Source organism: Rattus norvegicus, chromosome 2 (genome assembly GCF_021556685.1).
Source record: "Rattus norvegicus strain SHRSP/BbbUtx chromosome 2, alternate assembly SHRSP_T2T, whole genome shotgun sequence".
NCBI lineage: Eukaryota > Metazoa > Chordata > Mammalia > Rodentia > Muridae > Rattus > Rattus norvegicus.
The window spans coordinates 60084234-60102988 of NC_141535.1; the positions used below are offsets into that span (position 1 = coordinate 60084234).

At 39.9% G+C, this 18755-nt stretch overlaps 1 protein-coding gene across 1 annotated transcript; it reads left to right on the top strand.

The window, feature by feature from the left end:
- The first annotated feature begins 3357 nt into the window (after positions 1-3357).
- Positions 3358-11760, top strand: Ugt3a1 (UDP glycosyltransferase family 3 member A1). The gene is made up of 4 exons (XM_087643136.1): positions 3358-3897; positions 7460-7691; positions 8969-9188; positions 11484-11760. The coding sequence occupies exons 1-4, from the start codon at positions 3442-3444 to the stop codon at positions 11758-11760; spliced, it is 1185 nt and encodes a 394-aa protein (XP_087499262.1). The 5' UTR covers positions 3358-3441.
- The last annotated feature ends 6995 nt before the right edge of the window (positions 11761-18755 follow it).

Below are 18755 nucleotides of genomic sequence, written 5' to 3' on the forward strand. Positions count from 1 at the left end.
TTTTATAGTAAGATCTGATGATTTTTTGATTTTCCTCTGAATCTGTTGTTATGTCTCCCTTTTCATTTCTGATTTTGTTAATTTGGACACACTCTCTGTGTCCTCTCGTTAGTCTGGCTAAGGGTTTATCTATCTTGTTGATTTTCTCAAAGAACCAACTTTTGGTTCTGTTGATTCTTTCTATGGTCCTTTTTGTTTCTACTTGGTTGATTTCAGCTCTGAGTTTGATTATTATCCTGCCTTCTACTCCTCCTGGCTTATTTTTGTTCTAGACCTTTTAGGTGGGTTTTCAAGTTGGTGACATATGCTCTCTCCTGTTTCTTTCTGCAGGCACTCAGAGCTATGAGTTTTCCTCTTAGCACAGCTTTCATTGTGTCTCATAAGTTTGGGTATGTTGTACTTTCATTTTCATTAAATTCTAAGAAGTCTTTAATTTCTTTCTTTATTTCTTCCTCAACCAGGTTATCGTTGAGTAGAGCATTGTTCAACCTCCACGTATATGTGGGCGTTCTTCCCTTATTGTTATTGAAGACCAGCTTTAGGTCGTGGTGGTCCGATAGCAAGCATGGGATAATTTCTATCTTTCTGTATCTGTTGAGGCCCGTTTTTTTGACCAGTTATATGGTCAATTTTGGAGAAAGTACCATGAGGAGCTGAGAAGAAGTTATATCCTTTTGCTTTAGGGTAGAATGTTCTATAAATATCTGTTAAGTCCATTTGGCTCATGACTTCTCTTACTCTGTCTACGTCTCTGTTTAATTTCTGTTTCCATGATCTGTCCATTGATGAGAGTGGGGTGTTGAAGTCTCCTACTATTATTGTGTGAGGTGTAATGTGTGTTTCGAGCTTTAGTAAGGTTTCTTTTATGTATGTAGGTGCCCTTGTATTTGGGGCATAGTTATTTAGGATTGAGAGTTCATCTTGGTGGATTTTTCCTTTGATGAATATGAAGTGTCCTTCTTTATCTTTTGTGATGACTTTTAGTAGAAAATCGATTTTATTTGATATTAGAATGGCTACTCCAGCTTGCTTCTTCTGACCATTTGCATGGAAAGTTGTTTTCCAGCCTTTCACTCTGAGGTAATGTCTTTCTTTGTCTCTGAGGTGTGTTTCCTGTAGGCAGCAGAATGCAGGGTCCTTGTTGCATATCCAGTTTGTTAATCTATTTCTTTTTATTGGGGAGTTGAGGCCATTGATGTTGAGAGATATTAAGGAATAGTGATTATTGATTCCCATTATATTCATATTTGGATGTGAGGTTATGTTTGTGTGCTTTCATTCTCTTTGTTTTGTTGCCAAGACGATTAGTTTCTTGCTTCTTCTAGGGTATAGCTTGCCTCCTTATGTTGGGCTTTACCATTTATTATCCTTTGTAGTGCTGGATTTGTAGAAAGATATTGTGTAAATTTGGTTTTGTCATGGAATATCTTGGTTTCTCCATCTATGTTAATTGAGAGTTTTGCAGGATACAGTAACCTGGGCTGGCATTTGTGTTCTCTTAGGGTCTGTATGACATCAGTCCAGGATCTTCTGGCTTTCATAGTTTCTGGCGAGAAGTCTGGTGTGATTCTGATAGGTCTCCCTTTATATGTTACTTGACCTTTTTCCCTTACTGCTTTTAATATTCTTTCTTTATTTTGTGCGTTTGGTGTTTTGACAATTATGTGACGGGAGGTGTTTCTTTTCTGGTCCAGTCTATTTGGAGTTCTGTAGGCTTCTTGTATGCCTATGGGTATCTCTTTTTTTAGGTTAGGGAAGTTTTCTTCTATGATTTTGTTGAAGATATTTACTGGTCCTTTGAGCTGGGAGTCTTCACTCTCTTCTATACCTATTATCCTTAGGTTTGATCTTCTCATTGAGTCCTGGATTTCCTGTATGTTTTGGACAAGTAGCTTTTTCCGCTTTTTCGGCGGTGTCTCAGGTACAGGGGTTCTGCCGCTCCTGGGCCCTCCCCTACGGGAACCCAGAGGCCTTATACAGTTTCCTCTTGGGCCAGGGATGTGGGCAGGGTTGGGCAGTGTTGGTGGTCTCCTCCGCTCTGCAGCCTCAGGAGTGCCCATCTGACCAGGCGGTGAGGTCTCTCTCCCACAGGGTTTGGGAGCAGAGAGCTGCTGCGGGCCGGGATCCGCGGGTGTGGGACTTCCAGTAAACACAGGAAGTGCCCGGTCCTAGAGGAATTTTGCCTGAACTTCACCAGGCAGGTTTCTTGCAGCGGACAAGTTGGTCCTACCTGTGGTTCCGAGGCTCAAGTTTGCTCGTAGGGTACTGCCTAAGTCCTCTCCGTGGTGGCAGCAACCGGGAAGATCTGCGCCGCTCTTTCCGGGAGCCTCCGTGCACCAGGGTTCCAGATGGTGTTTGGTGTTTTCCTCTGGCGTCTGGATGTGCTCAGAGTGCAGTCTATAGATTGCTTTTTTAATTGCTTACATTTAGGCAGGAAGTTGAAACATGTTCTTAGTTCCACTATTATCATTGGGATGTTCTCTTTATGGGGCGAAACATCCAAGCTAAGATGGAGAGGATAATTTTATCGTTGAGGCTTATAGCAGTAATTGTGCTACTTATACAGACTGGCAGGGGAACAATACTGTTACTCAGAAACTCATTATAAACATAGGTTAAACAGAATTCTGCAACTGCATATGGTGACTGATGCTCTGAGATCTACTATAATCAATGATGGCTTCCAAGGCAAAAGAAATCAAACTCATATTGATGATGAATGGGGATTAAATCCTTAGAGGAAATGTGATAGGAATGGGTTCATTTTGGGAAGCAGAAATACCTACACCAGAAGGATGAAAGCTGAAGGTTTCGTTGAACAGCTGTGATTCAGATGGAAGGCTGATGCTACATGGTCACCTAGAATTCTCTCTCTCTCTCTCTCTCTCTCTCTCTCTCTCTCTCTCTCTCTCTCTCTCTCGCAAAATTACTAAGAAGTAAAGAAATACCTCCCTGTAGGAGGGAGGGTACTGTAAAATGACTTCCTATGCATCTGCTTTGCTTTTAATTAAAATGCACACTTAATTTTATGAAAAGCAATATGGTTTACATATGAAGTAACACTAGTGATTATCTTTAGGCAAAATAAAAGAAAAGATTCAAGCTACAGAGCCTCTTTACATAAAACATTAGAAATCATTTTTTTTCTGAGTGAGTCACAATTTTCTTTAGTCCAGGTACTGCTGACCTAAGACTTACCTTAAGCTCTTGCTCCTTCAGTCTCCATTTCCAGAGTGTTCGAATTATAGTCTTGTGTTTGTCTAACAGCACACTATTTTTATTGAGCATAACATCATTCCAAATAGTGTGAAAAAGCTCCTCAAAATATTTGTTTTATTTATTTATTTGTTTGTTTATTACAGGTTCGAGCATCACACCATTGTAAAGATTCATCGGCACTTTGGGGACTTGTGCAATCACTTATTAAGCAGAAAGGACATCATGGAATTCTTAAAAAATGCGAACTTTGACCTAGTACTTTTTGAGTCAGTAGACTATTGTTCTTCACTGATTGTTGAAAAGCTTGGGAAACAATTCGTGTTATTTCTTGCCTTTCAACTTGGCTTTATGGACTTCGAGTTACAAAGAGTCCCCTTGTCCTATGTTCCAGTGTATGGTTCTGGTCTAACTGACCAAATGGACTTCTGGGGCCGAGTGAAGAACTTCCTGATGTTCTTTGATTTATCCAGGAAGCAAAGGGAAATACTTTCTCAATATGACAGTACCATCCAGGAGCATTTTGCAGAAGGCTCTCGGCCAGTTTTGTCTGACCTTTTACTGAAAGCTGAGCTGTGGTTTGTTAACTGTGACTTTGCCTTTGAATTTGCTCGTCCTCTGTTTCCCAATATTGTCTATGTGGGAGGCTTACTGGACAAACCTGTTCAGTCAATACCCCAAGTGAGTGGCCATTAGCTCTCAGTTTATATTTTTTCAGAGACCTTCAGTACTCAGATGGGGGTTGTTACTTGGCAGAGATGTCCTGAAAGGAAGTATCTTAAGGTAAGGGAGGCATTTGCAGCCCACATTTTTAGGGCTGTGAAAGTACAGTGTCAGAATGCCCCACGCTGAGGTTGAAGACCTGGTTATATGGTAAGAGGTATGAGTTTCTTTTGTCCCTCTGTTTTCCTTGATTAGGTGACTCCTTTAGTTAGTGTTGATATTTCCAATTGAATTTTGACTTCACACACACACACACACACACACACACACACACACACACACAAACACACACACACACACACACGTCTGAACAGCAAATGTCTGTATATTTTGTATTTGTTAAGTAGGCAGGCTTTTCATGATGAAACATATACCCCTTTCAGAAGGCATGTACCTGGTCAGAGCTTAGTAGGAGTGGCAACAAGAACTGTATCTGTTGGTCTCTGTCCCTAGTCTGTTGAGCCCTTTATACTTCATCCAGCTATTGTAATCCATTAAAGCCGCCATCTAGTTGTCATGATCGATGCAGGCTCAAAATCTCTACCACTGAAAACAAAAGTGCAGAAAGCTAATAGATTTTTATTGCTTGTTACCTGCCACTGTGGGGTTGTTATTTTGTAGACTTTATCTTCTGTAACTCCCTGTTCCTGGCTGGGAAGAACGACCACCTTTGTTTTTATACAGTGGTGACCGAGATGCTGAAATGATGGAGGTGATGTTTTTCCTGTTTTCATCTAAAAGCAGAGAGGGTACAGATTTCTTTTGATTCTACTGGGCACTGGAGTCCTTACCTTTCCTTGCGCTGAGTGAGAAGGGCTTGGGGAGTGATCATTGAATGATATGGGTTTTTTCCATTGCTGGAAAGTGTTGTCAGCTAGGGGCTTTGGATAAAATCTGAAAACCCAAATTGGGGGAATAGGGATGCAGTATATAAATGTGGATGTGAGACAGTCATTGTCTGGGTTCCCTGGTTGAATTTCTAAGTACTAGAAGATTCATTACCATTTAGAGATCTAGATATGATTGACAGAGTCCTCACCTTCTAGAGAGGTGAGTCAGATATTGGCACACAGAGAGATGAAATGGTTGTCAAAGAGAAGAGTAGGGGAAAATGACTTGAATAATGTGCCTGAAACAGCAGTGTGGGATTTACTCTATACGTTATTTATCCCCGTTTCTTTAAGAATTGTGTTAGAAGCAAAAGAGACAGTTGTGCTTGTCAATATCAGAAGCAGACTTTGTATCAAAACTTCCACAGAATATTAAGGGCTATATATAACTATTTGAAATGTTGTGTTTATCAAACTTTATAATTACATTATTTAAAATATGTGAAACAGTTAATTCACAGAGAAGATGTAAGGAATATGTCTTATATGCACCAAATACGAGATAAAATATGAAGAAAATTGTAAGGAATTTAAAGAAGAAATAGACAACAACTTAAGACTTCAATTCTACAGTTGTAGAATGGGAAGACTACCCATATCCCTTATCATCTTCAATAACACCATAAGCTAATCAGAGCTATTAGAAATATATAGAGTATTCTTTAAATTTATTTTGCAAATCATTTTTTGCATCTGAATGTTTGTCCTTCATGTATGCCTGTGCACCAGACATGTGTATACCTGGGCTCAGAAGAGACCAGATCTCCTGGAGCTAGAGTTGCAGAGGGCTGTGACCTGCTATGTGGGTGTGGGCCTCTGGAAGAACAGCAAGTTCTCTTAGATGCTGAGCCATCTCTCCAGCTCAAGTACTCTTTCTAACAAGAACAGGACACATATTCCTCTCTAATGCACAGAACAAGATCCTTTGTTCATGCATTAGAGCACACCTGGAAGAAAACAATTCCAGTAATTTCAAACTCTTGAATTAATGCAAAAATCTCCCATCACAATGGGATGACATAGAAATCAACAATATATAAAAGTAGTCAACATACTCTAAAACATCCAATGAGACAAAGGGGAAAAATCAAGGGGGACATTTGAAAATCCTACACGTCAGTGAAAGAGAGATGAAACATAATGGAATAATAAAGTGCGGCACAAGCAAAAGAGGACATCCTCTGTGGCCTTTATTATCTCCTGAGGAGCAGACAAGGCAATGGAGGTTGATAATACAACCTTTCAGTGTATGGAAATAGATAATGAAGACAGAACTAAATGGGACACTAGAAGAAAGGAGAGGCTTAAGAATCACAGCAAAGATGATTGAAACAATGAATATTAAAAAATATTGGAATCAATAGAACAAAAAGGAATAGCATGCTGGCAAATCACTGGAATCATTGAGAAATAAATAAGAAAGAACAATCAAATAAATCTCAAAGCAAAAATTTACTCACTATTACTTAAAACAATAAAGATTACAAGGGACCTACACAAACATGATGTATTATCAAATTGGGTGGCCTACATGAATGGACAAACTCCTATGGACTTCTGTTGACAAAATGCACCCTAGGACAAATAGGCAAATCTGAAACTTGTGAGATTAAATCAGATTGGAAAAGCCAAACAAAATCTTTCATCAAGAAAGTCCAATATAACATAACAGGCAAATGAAGTGAAACACGTAAGAATTGATAGCAGTTCCTTTATAAATATTTGAGGCACTCGTTCAGGCAAGAACACTTCTCAGCCCTTTTCTATGAGTCTACCATTACTCTGTGGCCAAAGGCAAAAGACAAAAACCAGATGATAAGACATTGTAGAACAAAGTTGGTGAAGAAATGTTGTATATTCTATTGTATATTTCTAGCATAACTATAAAAATAATATAATTGATGTTAAAAAAAGTTTGGAGGGGCCTCAAGTTGTTAAACAGAGAACTACTCTTAACAATTAGGTTATTCCTAAGTTTATGCTTTAAGCATCAGAAATCAGTCACTCCAATAAAATCTTGTATATGTGTATATGCATATGTATGTATATGTATGTTATATGTATATACATATATATGTATATGTGTGTAGATGCATCTTGGTTGTCAGTTAAAGGCTGAGAACTCAGACACCTACAATATTAATGTTGGGGGTTTGAGGGTATAGAAAGCTCTTTGAGCGCCAGCCTGAGTAACCTCACAGTACACTATGGAGACACTGATTTCTTGGGTAATGGGATTTCCTGAAGCCATCTCCCCTCAGATTCTTTGTTTCTGTGTGACTTTTTTGGAGATTTATCACCCCCACACTCAGTGGCTGAGTCTGAGTTTTGTATCTAAGAGTGTGATTCAAAATAAGCTGGGACATTTTGGAAATAGACCTCTGTTTAGTAAATCTATAGGCTGCACAATTTATAAGAGCCCATGGTGAAGAGATGGCTTCTAATAAATTCAGTAAACATGAATGCAGCACATGAGACACAGTTGCACAGGGCCTATGACAGAACTTTTATCATATAGAACATGAGCAACTGAAGCATGGGTTTATTCAATACCTGGCCTGCTTTCTCATCATCACTGCCTTGACTTTTACAAATCACCTCCTTTGCCTTCTTTCCTCTGATTCTTCTAGGACTTGGAGAATTTTATCACTCAGTTTGGAGACTCAGGTTTTGTCCTTGTGGCCCTGGGCACCGTAGCGGCCAAGTTTCAGACCAAGGAAATTATTAAGGAGATGAACAACGCCTTTGCTCACCTCCCTCAGGGGGTGATATGGGCATGTAAGGACTCTCATTGGCCTAAAGATGTCACATTGGCCCCAAATGTCAAAATCATGGATTGGCTTCCACAAACTGACCTTCTGGGTAAGCTCCTCCTAGACCGGTTACTTTATTTTCATTCCCATGCTTTTAGGACTTAATTGATATCCAATGTCTGAATGCTTGGACTGGTAGAAGAAAAGGCTGCTGACAGGTAAAGATTTGTCTCCAGGAGACCGCAAGAGCAGCTAGAATTCGTGGAGGGATCAGGTTGCACTCTAGACTGGCTATAACAGGAAATTCCTTATTCTGTCCAACTCAGACAGGTCTCAAGTCCCTAATTAGATATGATCAGTTATGGTGCCTTGATGTAACAGTATCTAACATTGAAAAGGATTAACCTAATGCCATCTTGGACAATATGTGAACTGTAACTACTTTCTGGGGGCAGTTGGCACTGTTTATCGCCACCATTCTCACAATGACATGAGGACAACTTCAGCAATTTTGAAATATAAATATGAGCGTAAGCATGTAGATGCACCTTGATTGTCAGCTACGGGTTGAAAACTCAGACACTTACATTAACATTGGGGGTTTGAGGACATAGGAAGCTCTTTGAGCGCCAATCAAAGCAACCCCCAGTATAATATGGAGACACTGATTTCTTGGGCAACAGAGAATTCTCTAAAGCCACCTCTCCTCAGATTCTTTGTTTCTGTGTGACTTTTTTTTTTGGAGACCCATCACTACCACACTCAGTGGCTGTGACTGTGAGTTTTGTATCTAAGAGTGTGACTCAAAATAAGCTGGGAAATTTGGAAATAGACCTCTGTTCAGTAAAACCACAGGCTACCTAACAGGGGAAGGGCTCACTTTAAATGGGTAGATTTAACGTGAGGTATAGTTTGGGATGATTTCTGTGTGATCATAAGAAATGTTTGCTTGCTTTCAAGATGGAGCAACAGACAAGACCTATACATCTGCCAGCGTCTGGTCTATCATCCCTCTTTGTATGTTTCCCTTGAAGCAGAGGAGATAGCACACAGAATATAAGAGAGCAGCTATGGAAAACAAGAGAAGGGGCAGAGGTTAGAAAAGTGAAGAGCAAAGCATTGGTGGAAGAGACAAGGGTGACTAGAAGGGCAGGAAACATGTCTGGCTTGTCATTCTCCTTGTAGCTGGATGCCTTTGGATTGAAGTAGGACATTTCTCTGCAGAAGAAAGGTTAGACATCATATCCTGGGACATTGCAAATATCAAAAGCAAAAATCAATAAGTCCATTCTGCATAGCACATAGGTATTTGTTGGGTCTGCTGCTTTACCTAGTATCAGAAGCTTTCATAGTGAAATCTTGAACCATCTTTTCCTTTTGCAACAGCTCACCCTAGCATTCATCTGTTTGTCACCCATGGGGGAATGAACAGTGTAAATGAGGCCATCCAGCACGGTGTACCCATGGTGGGGATTCCATTTTTCTCTGACCAACCCGAAAACATGATCCGAGTAGAAGCAAAGACCATTGGTGTTTCTATTCAGATACAGACGCTCAAGGCAGAGACGTTTGCGCGCACAATGAAAGAAGTCATAGAAGACAAGAGGTATGCAGCTCTCTGGGGTTGTGGTCCCTTGGGCTGAAAGCAGGCCCGACACAAGGTATAGCCTTGTTTTCCAGTGAAACCAGAATTTTGTGATATGTGCTACAATATGTGTGTGAGACTAGAAGGTCCTGCTTTTCCTTTGTTATTAATCCTAATTTTAGTTGAGGTGCTAAAAGATGTTTCTGCCTGTGGTGGTATGGTGGCTTCTTATCTATACCGTATCTTTATGATCTCTTATATTTTTGGTAGCCATAGTAGAACTCCATTTGAAACAGGAGAGGACATCTACATGTTATTGTGGCTCACCTCCCTGAGGATCTTCTCTTTGACATTTGGACATCTCCCTATCACCTGAATTGTTATTGTCTGTCCTACAGTAGCACACTGAAAGCACACACCATGAAGAAGTAGTGTGTATCAGTTCTATTCTGTTCCTAGGGCTCAGAATCTGTTATAAAGGAAGATTTCACAATTCTAGCACCAGTGGGGTTGGAACAGGAGCTTGGAGACCCACAGAGCTCTTGCACATTCAGCACAGTGACTTATGAACCCAACAGGAATAATAGAGCCAGGCTTCAACATCCTAATGGCTTCAATCAGATACACATCTGTTATATCCGTTCACAGTATTTAACGTGATTATCTGTCCATGGTATAGGGTATAAAATGTGTTTTTTTTCTTTTCTGCAAACAGTGACTACTTCTCTTAACTCCTGCCAGCCCTCCTTCCAGTATCCAGCCCAGCCCCTTCAAAGGCTTCTCCTAACCAACTGTTCTTCTCTTCAGTTCCCCTCTTCTTAAGCAGTCTCTTCTCCCTGTGTCCCTTCATTATAACAACTGTGCTAGCCCATATACTCAGTTTAGCTTCTTTTGGCTCAACTGTCTCTTAACAATATCTTTTGCTCTGACTGCTTTTTCTTCTCGCTTTGCTAGCCCAGTTCACTTTCTCAACCTCTGCTGGCTTTATTTTATTTTATTTTATTTTATTTTATTTTATTTTATCTTATATCTTATCCTGTTTCCAGAAATCCAAGAGGCAACCAGCACTGAAGGTCATAGGGTCAAGCAGCTCTAACAGCTAAGAATTCATTTTCCCATTAACTTATTCATTCATTTTACATCCTGATCACAGTTCCCTATTTCCAGTCCACTTCTGACATAGCCCCTTCTCCCTCCTCACTTCCTTTTCCTTTGAAAAGTGGGGCTTCCCCCCTTATCAACCCACCCTGGCATATCAAGTCACTGTGGGACTAGGTACATCCTCCCCATTGAGGCCAGACAAGGCAGCCCAGTTAGGGGGACAGAGTCTATAAGTGGGAAACAGAGTCATGGACAACTCCGTCTCCAGTTGTCAGAGTATCTGTATTAAGACACAATCACACATCTGCTACATATGTCTGCACTGGGGTGCTAGATCCAGCCACTGTATGCCCTTTGGTTGGTGGTTCAGTCTCTGGGAGCCCCCAAGGGTCCAGGTTAGTTGACTCCTTTGGAGTCCTATCCCCTCAGGGTCCCTCAGTCCTTCCCCCAACTCTTCTACAAGACTTCCCTAGCTTGGTCTAATGTTTGGCTATAGTTTTCCCATCTGTTTCCATCAGTTGTTTCGGTTCACTGTCCTGGCCCTCTCTTCCTGGATGTCCCTACATCTGATTCCCCTTTGTTCCCCTCCCTATCTCCTCTTGCATTCACTTCCCTTCCTTCAATGACTATTATATTTCTCCATCTAAATATTTTCCCTTCAAAAATTAGTTATGATCATTCTGTACATGTTCTTCTTTTATATTGAACTTTCAAAAAGTATTTTTGTATCTATTCTTGAAAAATTTTGTTTATATGTAGTGTATTTTGATCAAATCCACCTTACTCTCTTTTCCAACTCTTCCTAGGACTCCCTCAAACAACACCCTCTCAACTTTATTTCTCCTTTCAAACCCTTCCTTCCTTCCTTCCTTCCTTCATTTATTTGCTCTCTAACCAATTGCATTTGACTATCCACATGTGCATGGGTTTGGTGGGGGTCATCTACTGTGTCATGGGACTTTGTGATGGACCTTGAGTAACAATGTTGAGTTTACCAACATATTTGGTTTAGAGCTGACCTATGGATATGCATTAGCAGTGTGTGTGTGTGTGTGTGTGTGTGTGTGTGTGTGTGTGTGTGTGTGTGAGAGAGAGAGAGAGAGAGAGAGAGAGAGAGAGAGAGAAGGGGGTGTCTTGTGTGTATGTGTGTTTATGATGTAAGATCTAAGTACTGGCACAAAACATTGGTAACACCCTCTCTCTGTCTATGTCTAGGTACAAGTCTGCAGCAATGGCCTCCAAGATTATCAGGCACTCCCACCCACTGACCCCTTCCCAGAGACTTGTGGGCTGGATAGATCACATTTTGCAGACAGGGGGTGCAGCACATCTCAAGCCCTATGCCTTCCAGCAGCCATGGCATGAGCAGTATCTGCTGGATGTATTCCTCTTTCTGCTAGGGCTCACGCTGGGCACCATGTGGCTTTGTGTAAAGGTTCTTGGTGCTGTGATGAGGTATCTGAGTGGAGCGAGGAAGGCAAAGCAGACATAATGCTGAAATGCTGAGCTCGGATCTGGTGTAGGGATGGGAAGTCTGTGGCTCTTCAGAGTCCTTCCATAACTCAGCACAGAGCAACTCTAGCATTCTCTGTCTCCCTCTTCTACTGATGCACCTGAGTGGGGACCTCACTACTTCGGCCCTTTTGCTTCTTGTTTTCCTCTTATGACCTCCATCCCTACTTAGACATAAACCATTTGCACGCATCTGTGCCTCTTCCCATTCATGTATCCTGAACTCACTGCTTCAATAGGTTGGTCCTGCCTGTGGCTCCTCATGTTCCTTTCTTTACTCCTTCTATGTGCCAAATTATTTTCTCTTGTTCCTTTTCTCTTTTCCTATAAACACTCTTTAGAGCTCAGAACAACGGCCCTGCCTTACTCCACTGCTTCCCTTAGGGAGGGAGAGCAACCATTTCCAGGCTACAATATAAATGAATTAATCAAAGAAAATATGAAGTAGAAAAATATAATAATTATTTTTTGGTAAAAATCAGAATAAAAATATGCAACGGAAACATTGGAAGAAAATGCTTTCAAAATGCTCTTGATATAAAAGATTTATTTCCAAATGTTTAAGAAATTAAAAAAAGGAAAGAACCTGCTATTTATTTATTCATTGACATAATGTGTCTATATAAAGTAGAATAAACCAGAGCTTTATAAATATATGTAGGATGGGGTTCAGTATTGTCACCTAAACTAATGCCAATGAAGGAATAAGTATGTCCTCTCATGTTTTCTAAGAGGACTAGTGTACATCTATGTTTCATACACTGTACTTTTATGCTTGAAAAGAACTCTAAGTTAGAGAATCACATGATGGTTCCACTCACTATATAGGTGAAACAGTGTGAACACATCATAGTTCACATTACCCACAGGTGTGCCAATGTTTTGTACACAAAATACGTTAAAATGAACAGAACAGGCAAACCCATGAAATTGAATATACACCAAAACGAGTGGTCTTCATCTTCTCACCAGAATTTTTATTACCAAGAAAAGCATGGAAAACTAACACAACTAATGGCTAAAAATATTTTGAATGTCAAATTCTAAGTTAAAGAAAAACATACATGCAGGCGGCCTTGTGGTTTTACTGTTTGTGTTTCATAGTTGTGTGGATGAGTATTTGAGAACCACTGCAGAGGATTGGATGAATAAATTTGTAAATAATGATAACACCAAGTGTTGTATTAAGAAACGGCAATATGAGAAGAACAGTAACCCAAGTGGGAGTGTATTTTAATTTAAAGTATGACTAAGATCTCACAATTTGATACAATAAGGATAGGCATGCTCTTCTGGATAGTTACATGGTATTTTTGTAGCCCTATTTATATCGGAACATTTTTTTTAAATCATATTTTATGACCATGAACTGATCTCCAAATACTATTCACCATGGGAAAGATTCATGGCACCTTGCAAGTGATGGTTTGAAGAATGATATTAGGTAAGTAAGATGGTCATGTGGCCAGAGGAAGGAGGAAAAATGCTCCGAAAGGGTGATTCTGCTAGAACAAGAGAGAAAATACGTGTGGTGGTGCATTATATCGCTTTGAAAGTGAAATGACTTGTTATAAAACCAGTGAGATGTTTTGGTGGGTAAAACTTTTTTTTTTTTGCAAGCCTGACAACTTAATTTCAAGCATAGAAATCTATGTCTATGCAAGGCAAAAGCCATGTCTGTAAAATTGTTGTTTCAACCGCACACATGCTGTGTGGCATCTGTACATCCAAGAACAACATACATCATGTAAACACATAAAGATCATAAGTTAAAAATCACACACAGACACACACAGACACACACAGACACACACAGACACACACAGACACACACAGACACACACAGACACACACAGACACACAGACACACAGAAACACACACACACACACACACACACACACACACACACACACACACACAACTAAGAAGGCAACGCTTTCAGAGAGGTAAGGTGCTCCTTGCCTCTCATCTCTGCATTATCAGGGAGATGTCTGAATTGACGGCCCACTTGAGCTATATAATAACAATTCACAACAAACAAACACACACAAAGGCAAATCTCTTGGCAACAAAATATATGGTTGTAAATGTGTGAAAATAGAGTTAGAAATTGTTTTTTTTTTTACAGTAGCACAGCCTGAGATTCCTTTCCACACATCCTCAATAGCTTTTATTGTTTTCTGATTCTTTTTCCCCCATCTTTATTAAATTGGTTATTTCTTATTTACATTTCAATTGTTATTACCTTTCCTGGTTTCCAAGCAAATATCCCCCAAACCCTCCTCCTCCCCTTCTTTATGGGTGTTCCCCTCCCAACCCTCCCCCCATTACTTCCCTCCCTCCAACAATCATGTTCACTGGGGGTTCTGTCTTGGCAGGACCAAGGGCTTCCCCTTCTACTGGTGCCCTTACTAGGCTATTCATTGCTACCTATGAGGTCAGAGTCCAGGGTCAGTCCATGTATAGTCTTTAGGTAGTGGCTTAGTACCTGGAAGCTCTGGTTGCTTGGCATTGTTGTTCATATGGGGTCTTGATCCCTTTCAAGCTCTTCCAGTTCTTTCTCTGATTCCTTCCACGCGGTTCCTGTTCTCAGTTCAGTGGTTTACTGCTGGCATTCGCCTCTGTATTTGCTGTATTCTGGCTGTGTCTCTCTGGAGAGATCTACATCCGGCTCCTGTCAGCCTGCACTTCTTTGCTTCATCCATCTTGTCTAATTGGGTGGCTGTATATGTATGGGCCACATGTGGGGCAGGTTCCGAATGGGTGTTCCTTCTGTCTCTGTTTTAATCTTTGCCTCTCTATTCCCTGCCAAGGGTATTCTTATTCCCCTTTTAAAGAAGGAGTGAAGCATTCACATTTTGATCATCCATCTTGAGTTTCATGTGTTCTGTGCATCTAGGGTAATTCAAGCATTTGGGCTAATAGCCACTTATCAATGAGTGCATACCATGTGTGTTTTTCTGTGATTGGGTTACCTCACTCAGGATATTTTCCAGTTCCAACCATTTGCCTATGAATTTCATAAAGTCATTGTTTTTGATAGCTGAGTAATATTCCATTGTGTAGATGTACCACATTTTCTGTATCCATTCCTCTGTTGAAGGGCATCTGGGTTCTTTCCAGCTTCTGGCTACTATAAATAAGGCTGCGATGAACATAGTGGAGCACGTGTCTTTTTTATATGTTGGGGCATCTTTTGGGTATATGCCCAAGAGAGGTATAGCTGGATCCTCAGGCAGTTCAATGTCCAATTTTCTGAGGAACCTCCAGACTGATTTTCAAAATGGTTGTACCAGTCTGCAATCCCATCAACAATGGAGGAGTGTTCCTCTTTCTCCACATCCTCGCCAGCATTTGCTGTCACCTGAGTTTTTGATCTTAGCCATTCTCACTGGTGTGAGTTGAAATCTCAGGGTTGTTTTGATTTTCATTTTCCTTATGACTAAAGATGCTGAACATTTCTTTAGGTGTTTCTCAGCCATTTGGCATTCCTCAGCTGTGAATTCTTTGTTTAGCTCTGAACCCCATTTTTTAATAGGGTTATTTGTCTCCCTGCGGTCTAACTTCTTGAGTTCTTTGTATATTTTGGATATAAACCCTCTATCTATTGTAGGATTGGTAAAGATCTTTTCCCAATCTGTTGGTTGCCGTTTTGTCCTTTGTCTTACAGAAGCTTTGCAGTTTTATGAGATCCCATTTGTCGATTCTTGATCTTAGAGCATAAGCCATTGGTGTTTTGTTCAGGAAATGTTTTCCAGTGCCCATGTGTTCCAGATGCTTCCCTAGTTTTTCTTCTATTAGTTTGAGTGTGTCTGGTTTGATGTGGAGGTCCTTGATCCACTTGGACTTAAGCTTTGTACAGGGTGATAAGCATGGATCGATCTGCATTCTTCTACAAGCTGACCTCCAGTTGAACCAGCACCATTTGCTGAAAATGCTATCTTTTTTCCATTGGATGGTTTTGGCTCTTTTGTCAAAAATCAAGTGACCATAGGTGTGTGGGTTCATTTCTGGGTCTTCAATTCTATTCCATTGGTCTATCTGTCTGTCTCTGTACCAATACCATGCAGTTTTTATCACTATTGCTCTGTAATACTGTTTGAGTTCAGGGATAGTGATTCCCCCAGAAGTCCTTTTATTGTTGAGGATAGTTTTAGTTATCCTGGGTTTCTTGTTATTCCAGATGAATTTGCAAATTGTTCTGTCTAACTCTTTGAAGAATTGGATTGGTATTTTGATGGGGATTACATTGAATCTGTAGATCGCTTTTGGTAAAATGGCCATTTTTACTATATTAATCCTGCCAATCCATGAGCATGGGAGATCTTTCCATCTTCTGAGGTCTTCTTCAATTTCTTTCTTCAGAGTCTTGAAGTTCTTATTGTACAGATCTTTTACTTGCTTGATTAAAGTCACACCGAGGTACTTTATATTATTTGGGTCTATTATGAAGGGTGGGTGTCGTTTCCCTAATTTCTTTCTCGGCTTGTTTCTCTTTTGTGTAGAGGAAGGCTACTGATTTATTTGAGTTAATTTTATACCCAGCCACTTGCTGAAGTTGTTTATCAGCTTTAGTAGTTCTCTGGTGGAACTTTTGGCATCACTTAAATATACTATAATATCATCTGCAAATAGTGATATTTTGACTTCTTCTTTTCCGATCTGTATCCCCTTGACCTCCTTTTGTTGTCTGATTGCTCTGGCTAGAACTTCAAGAACTATATTGAATAAGTAGGGAGAGAGTTGGCAGCCTTGTCTAGTCCCTGGGACTAGTGGGATTGCTTCAAGTTTCTCTCCATTTAGTTTAATGTTAGCGAGTGGTTTGCTTTATATTGCTTTTACTATGTTTAGGTATGGGCCTTGAATTCCTATTCTTTCCAGGACTTTTATCATGAAGGGGTGTTGAATTTTGTCAAATGCTTTCTCAGCATCTAACGAAATGATCATGTGATTTTGTTCTTTCAGTTTGTTTATATAATGGATCATGTTGATGGTTTTCCGTATATTAAACCATCCCTGCATGCCTGGGATGAAGCCTACTTGATCATGGTGGATGATTGTTTTGATGTGCTCTTGGATTCGGTTTGCCAGAATTTTATTGAGTATTTTTGCGTCGATATTCATAAGGGACATTGGTCTGAAGTTCTCTTTCTTTGTTGTGTCTTTGTGTGGTTTAGGTATAAGAGTAATTGTGGCGTCATAGAAGGAATTCGGTTGTGCTCCATCTGTTTCAATTTTGTGGAATAGTTTGGATAGTATTGGTATGAGGTCTTTTATGAAGGTCTGATAGAATGAAGTCTTTTTTTTTAAATAGCTAAGTAGTACTCCATTGTGTAAACATACCACATTTTCTATATCCATTCCTCTGTTGAAGGACATCTGGGTTCTTTCCAGCTTCTGGCTATTATAAATAAGGCTGCTATGACCATAGTGGAGCATGTGTCCTTGTTGTATGTTAGAGCATCTTTTGGGTATATGCCCAAGAATGGCATTGCATTTCCCTGGTGACTAAGTATGTTGAACATTTCTTTTTTTTTCTTCTTTTTCCCTCACCCCTGAACATTTCTTTAGGTGCTTCTCTGGCATTCTGTATTCCTTAGCTGAGAATTCTTTGTTTAGCTCTGTACCCTGTTTTTTTTTTAATAGGATTACTTGATTCTCTGGAGTCTAACTTCTTCAGTTCTTTGTAAATATTGGATATTAGCCCTCTGTTGTATGTAGGACTGGTAAAGATCATTTCCCAACCTGTTTGTTGCCCTTCTGTCTCATTGCCAGTGTCCTTTGCCTTACAGAAGCTTTCCAATTTTATGTGGTCCCATTTGTGGTTTCTCTCTATTTAGTTTGATGTTGGCTACAGATTTACTGTATATTGCTTTTACTATGTTTAGGTATGGTCTTTGAATTCCTGATCTTTCCAAGACTTTTAACATGAAAATGCCTAGGCGTGTTGAATTTTGTCAGATGCTTTCTCACCATCTAATAAAATGATCACATGGTTATCTTCTTTGAGTTCGTTTATGTAATAGATTACATTGATGAATTTCCATATATTGAACCATTCTTGCATCTCTGAATTTCCTCAGTTTCTATTATCATGTTTCCCTTTCTTTTATGGTTTTGTGAATTTGGATACTCTCTCTGTGCCCTCTGGCAAATCTGGCTAAGAGTTTATCTATGTTGTTGATTTTCTCAAAGAACCAGCTCCTTGTTTTGTTGATTCTATATATAGTTCTTTTGGTTGATTTCAGCTCAGAGTTTGACTATTTCCTGCCATCTGCTCCTCTTAGACGTATTTGCTTCTTTTGCTTGTAAAGGTTTGAGATGGGCTGTCAATCTGCTAGTGTATGCTCTCTCCTGTTTCTTTTTGGAGGCGCTCAGAACTATGAGTTTTCCTCTTAGCACTGCTTTCATTGTGTCCCATAAGTTTGAGTATGCTGTGCCTTCATTTTCATTAAATTTAAAAAAAATCTTTAATTTCTGTCTCTATTTCTTCCTCGGCCAGGTTATCATCGAGTCGAGCATTGTTCAACTCCCACGTATATGTGGGCTTTCTGTTGTGTTGTTTTTTTATTATTGAAAGAACAGCCTTAGTCCCTAGTTATCTGACAGGATGCATGGGATTGTTTCTACCTTCATGTATCTGTTGAGGCCTGTTTTATGCCCAATCACATGGCCAAATTTGGAGAAGGAACCATGAGGTGCTGAGAAGAAGGCATATTCTTTTGTTTTAGGATGAAACGTTCTATAGATATCTGTTAAATCCATTTGGTTCATAATTCTGTTTCATTATGTCTCTGTTTAGTTTCTGTTTCTATTATCTGTCCATTGCTGAGAGTAGGGTTTTAAAGTCACCCACTATTATTGTGTGAGGTGCAATGTATGCTCTGAGCTTTAGTAAAGTTTCTTTTATGAATGTAGGTGCCCTTGCATTTGGATAGATGTTCAGAATTTAGAGTTCATCTTGGTAGGTTTTT

Coding starts and splice junctions, on each gene's coding strand:
- Ugt3a1 (XM_087643136.1), top strand. CDS start 3,442: ATGGAATTCTTAAAAAATGCGAACTTTGACCTAGTACTTTTTGAGTCA. Junction 3,898..7,459: donor CTGTTCAGTCAATACCCCAA/GTGAGTGGCCAT, acceptor TGATTCTTCTAG/GACTTGGAGAATTTTATCAC. Junction 9,189..11,483: donor GAAGTCATAGAAGACAAGAG/GTATGCAGCTCT, acceptor GTCTATGTCTAG/GTACAAGTCTGCAGCAATGG.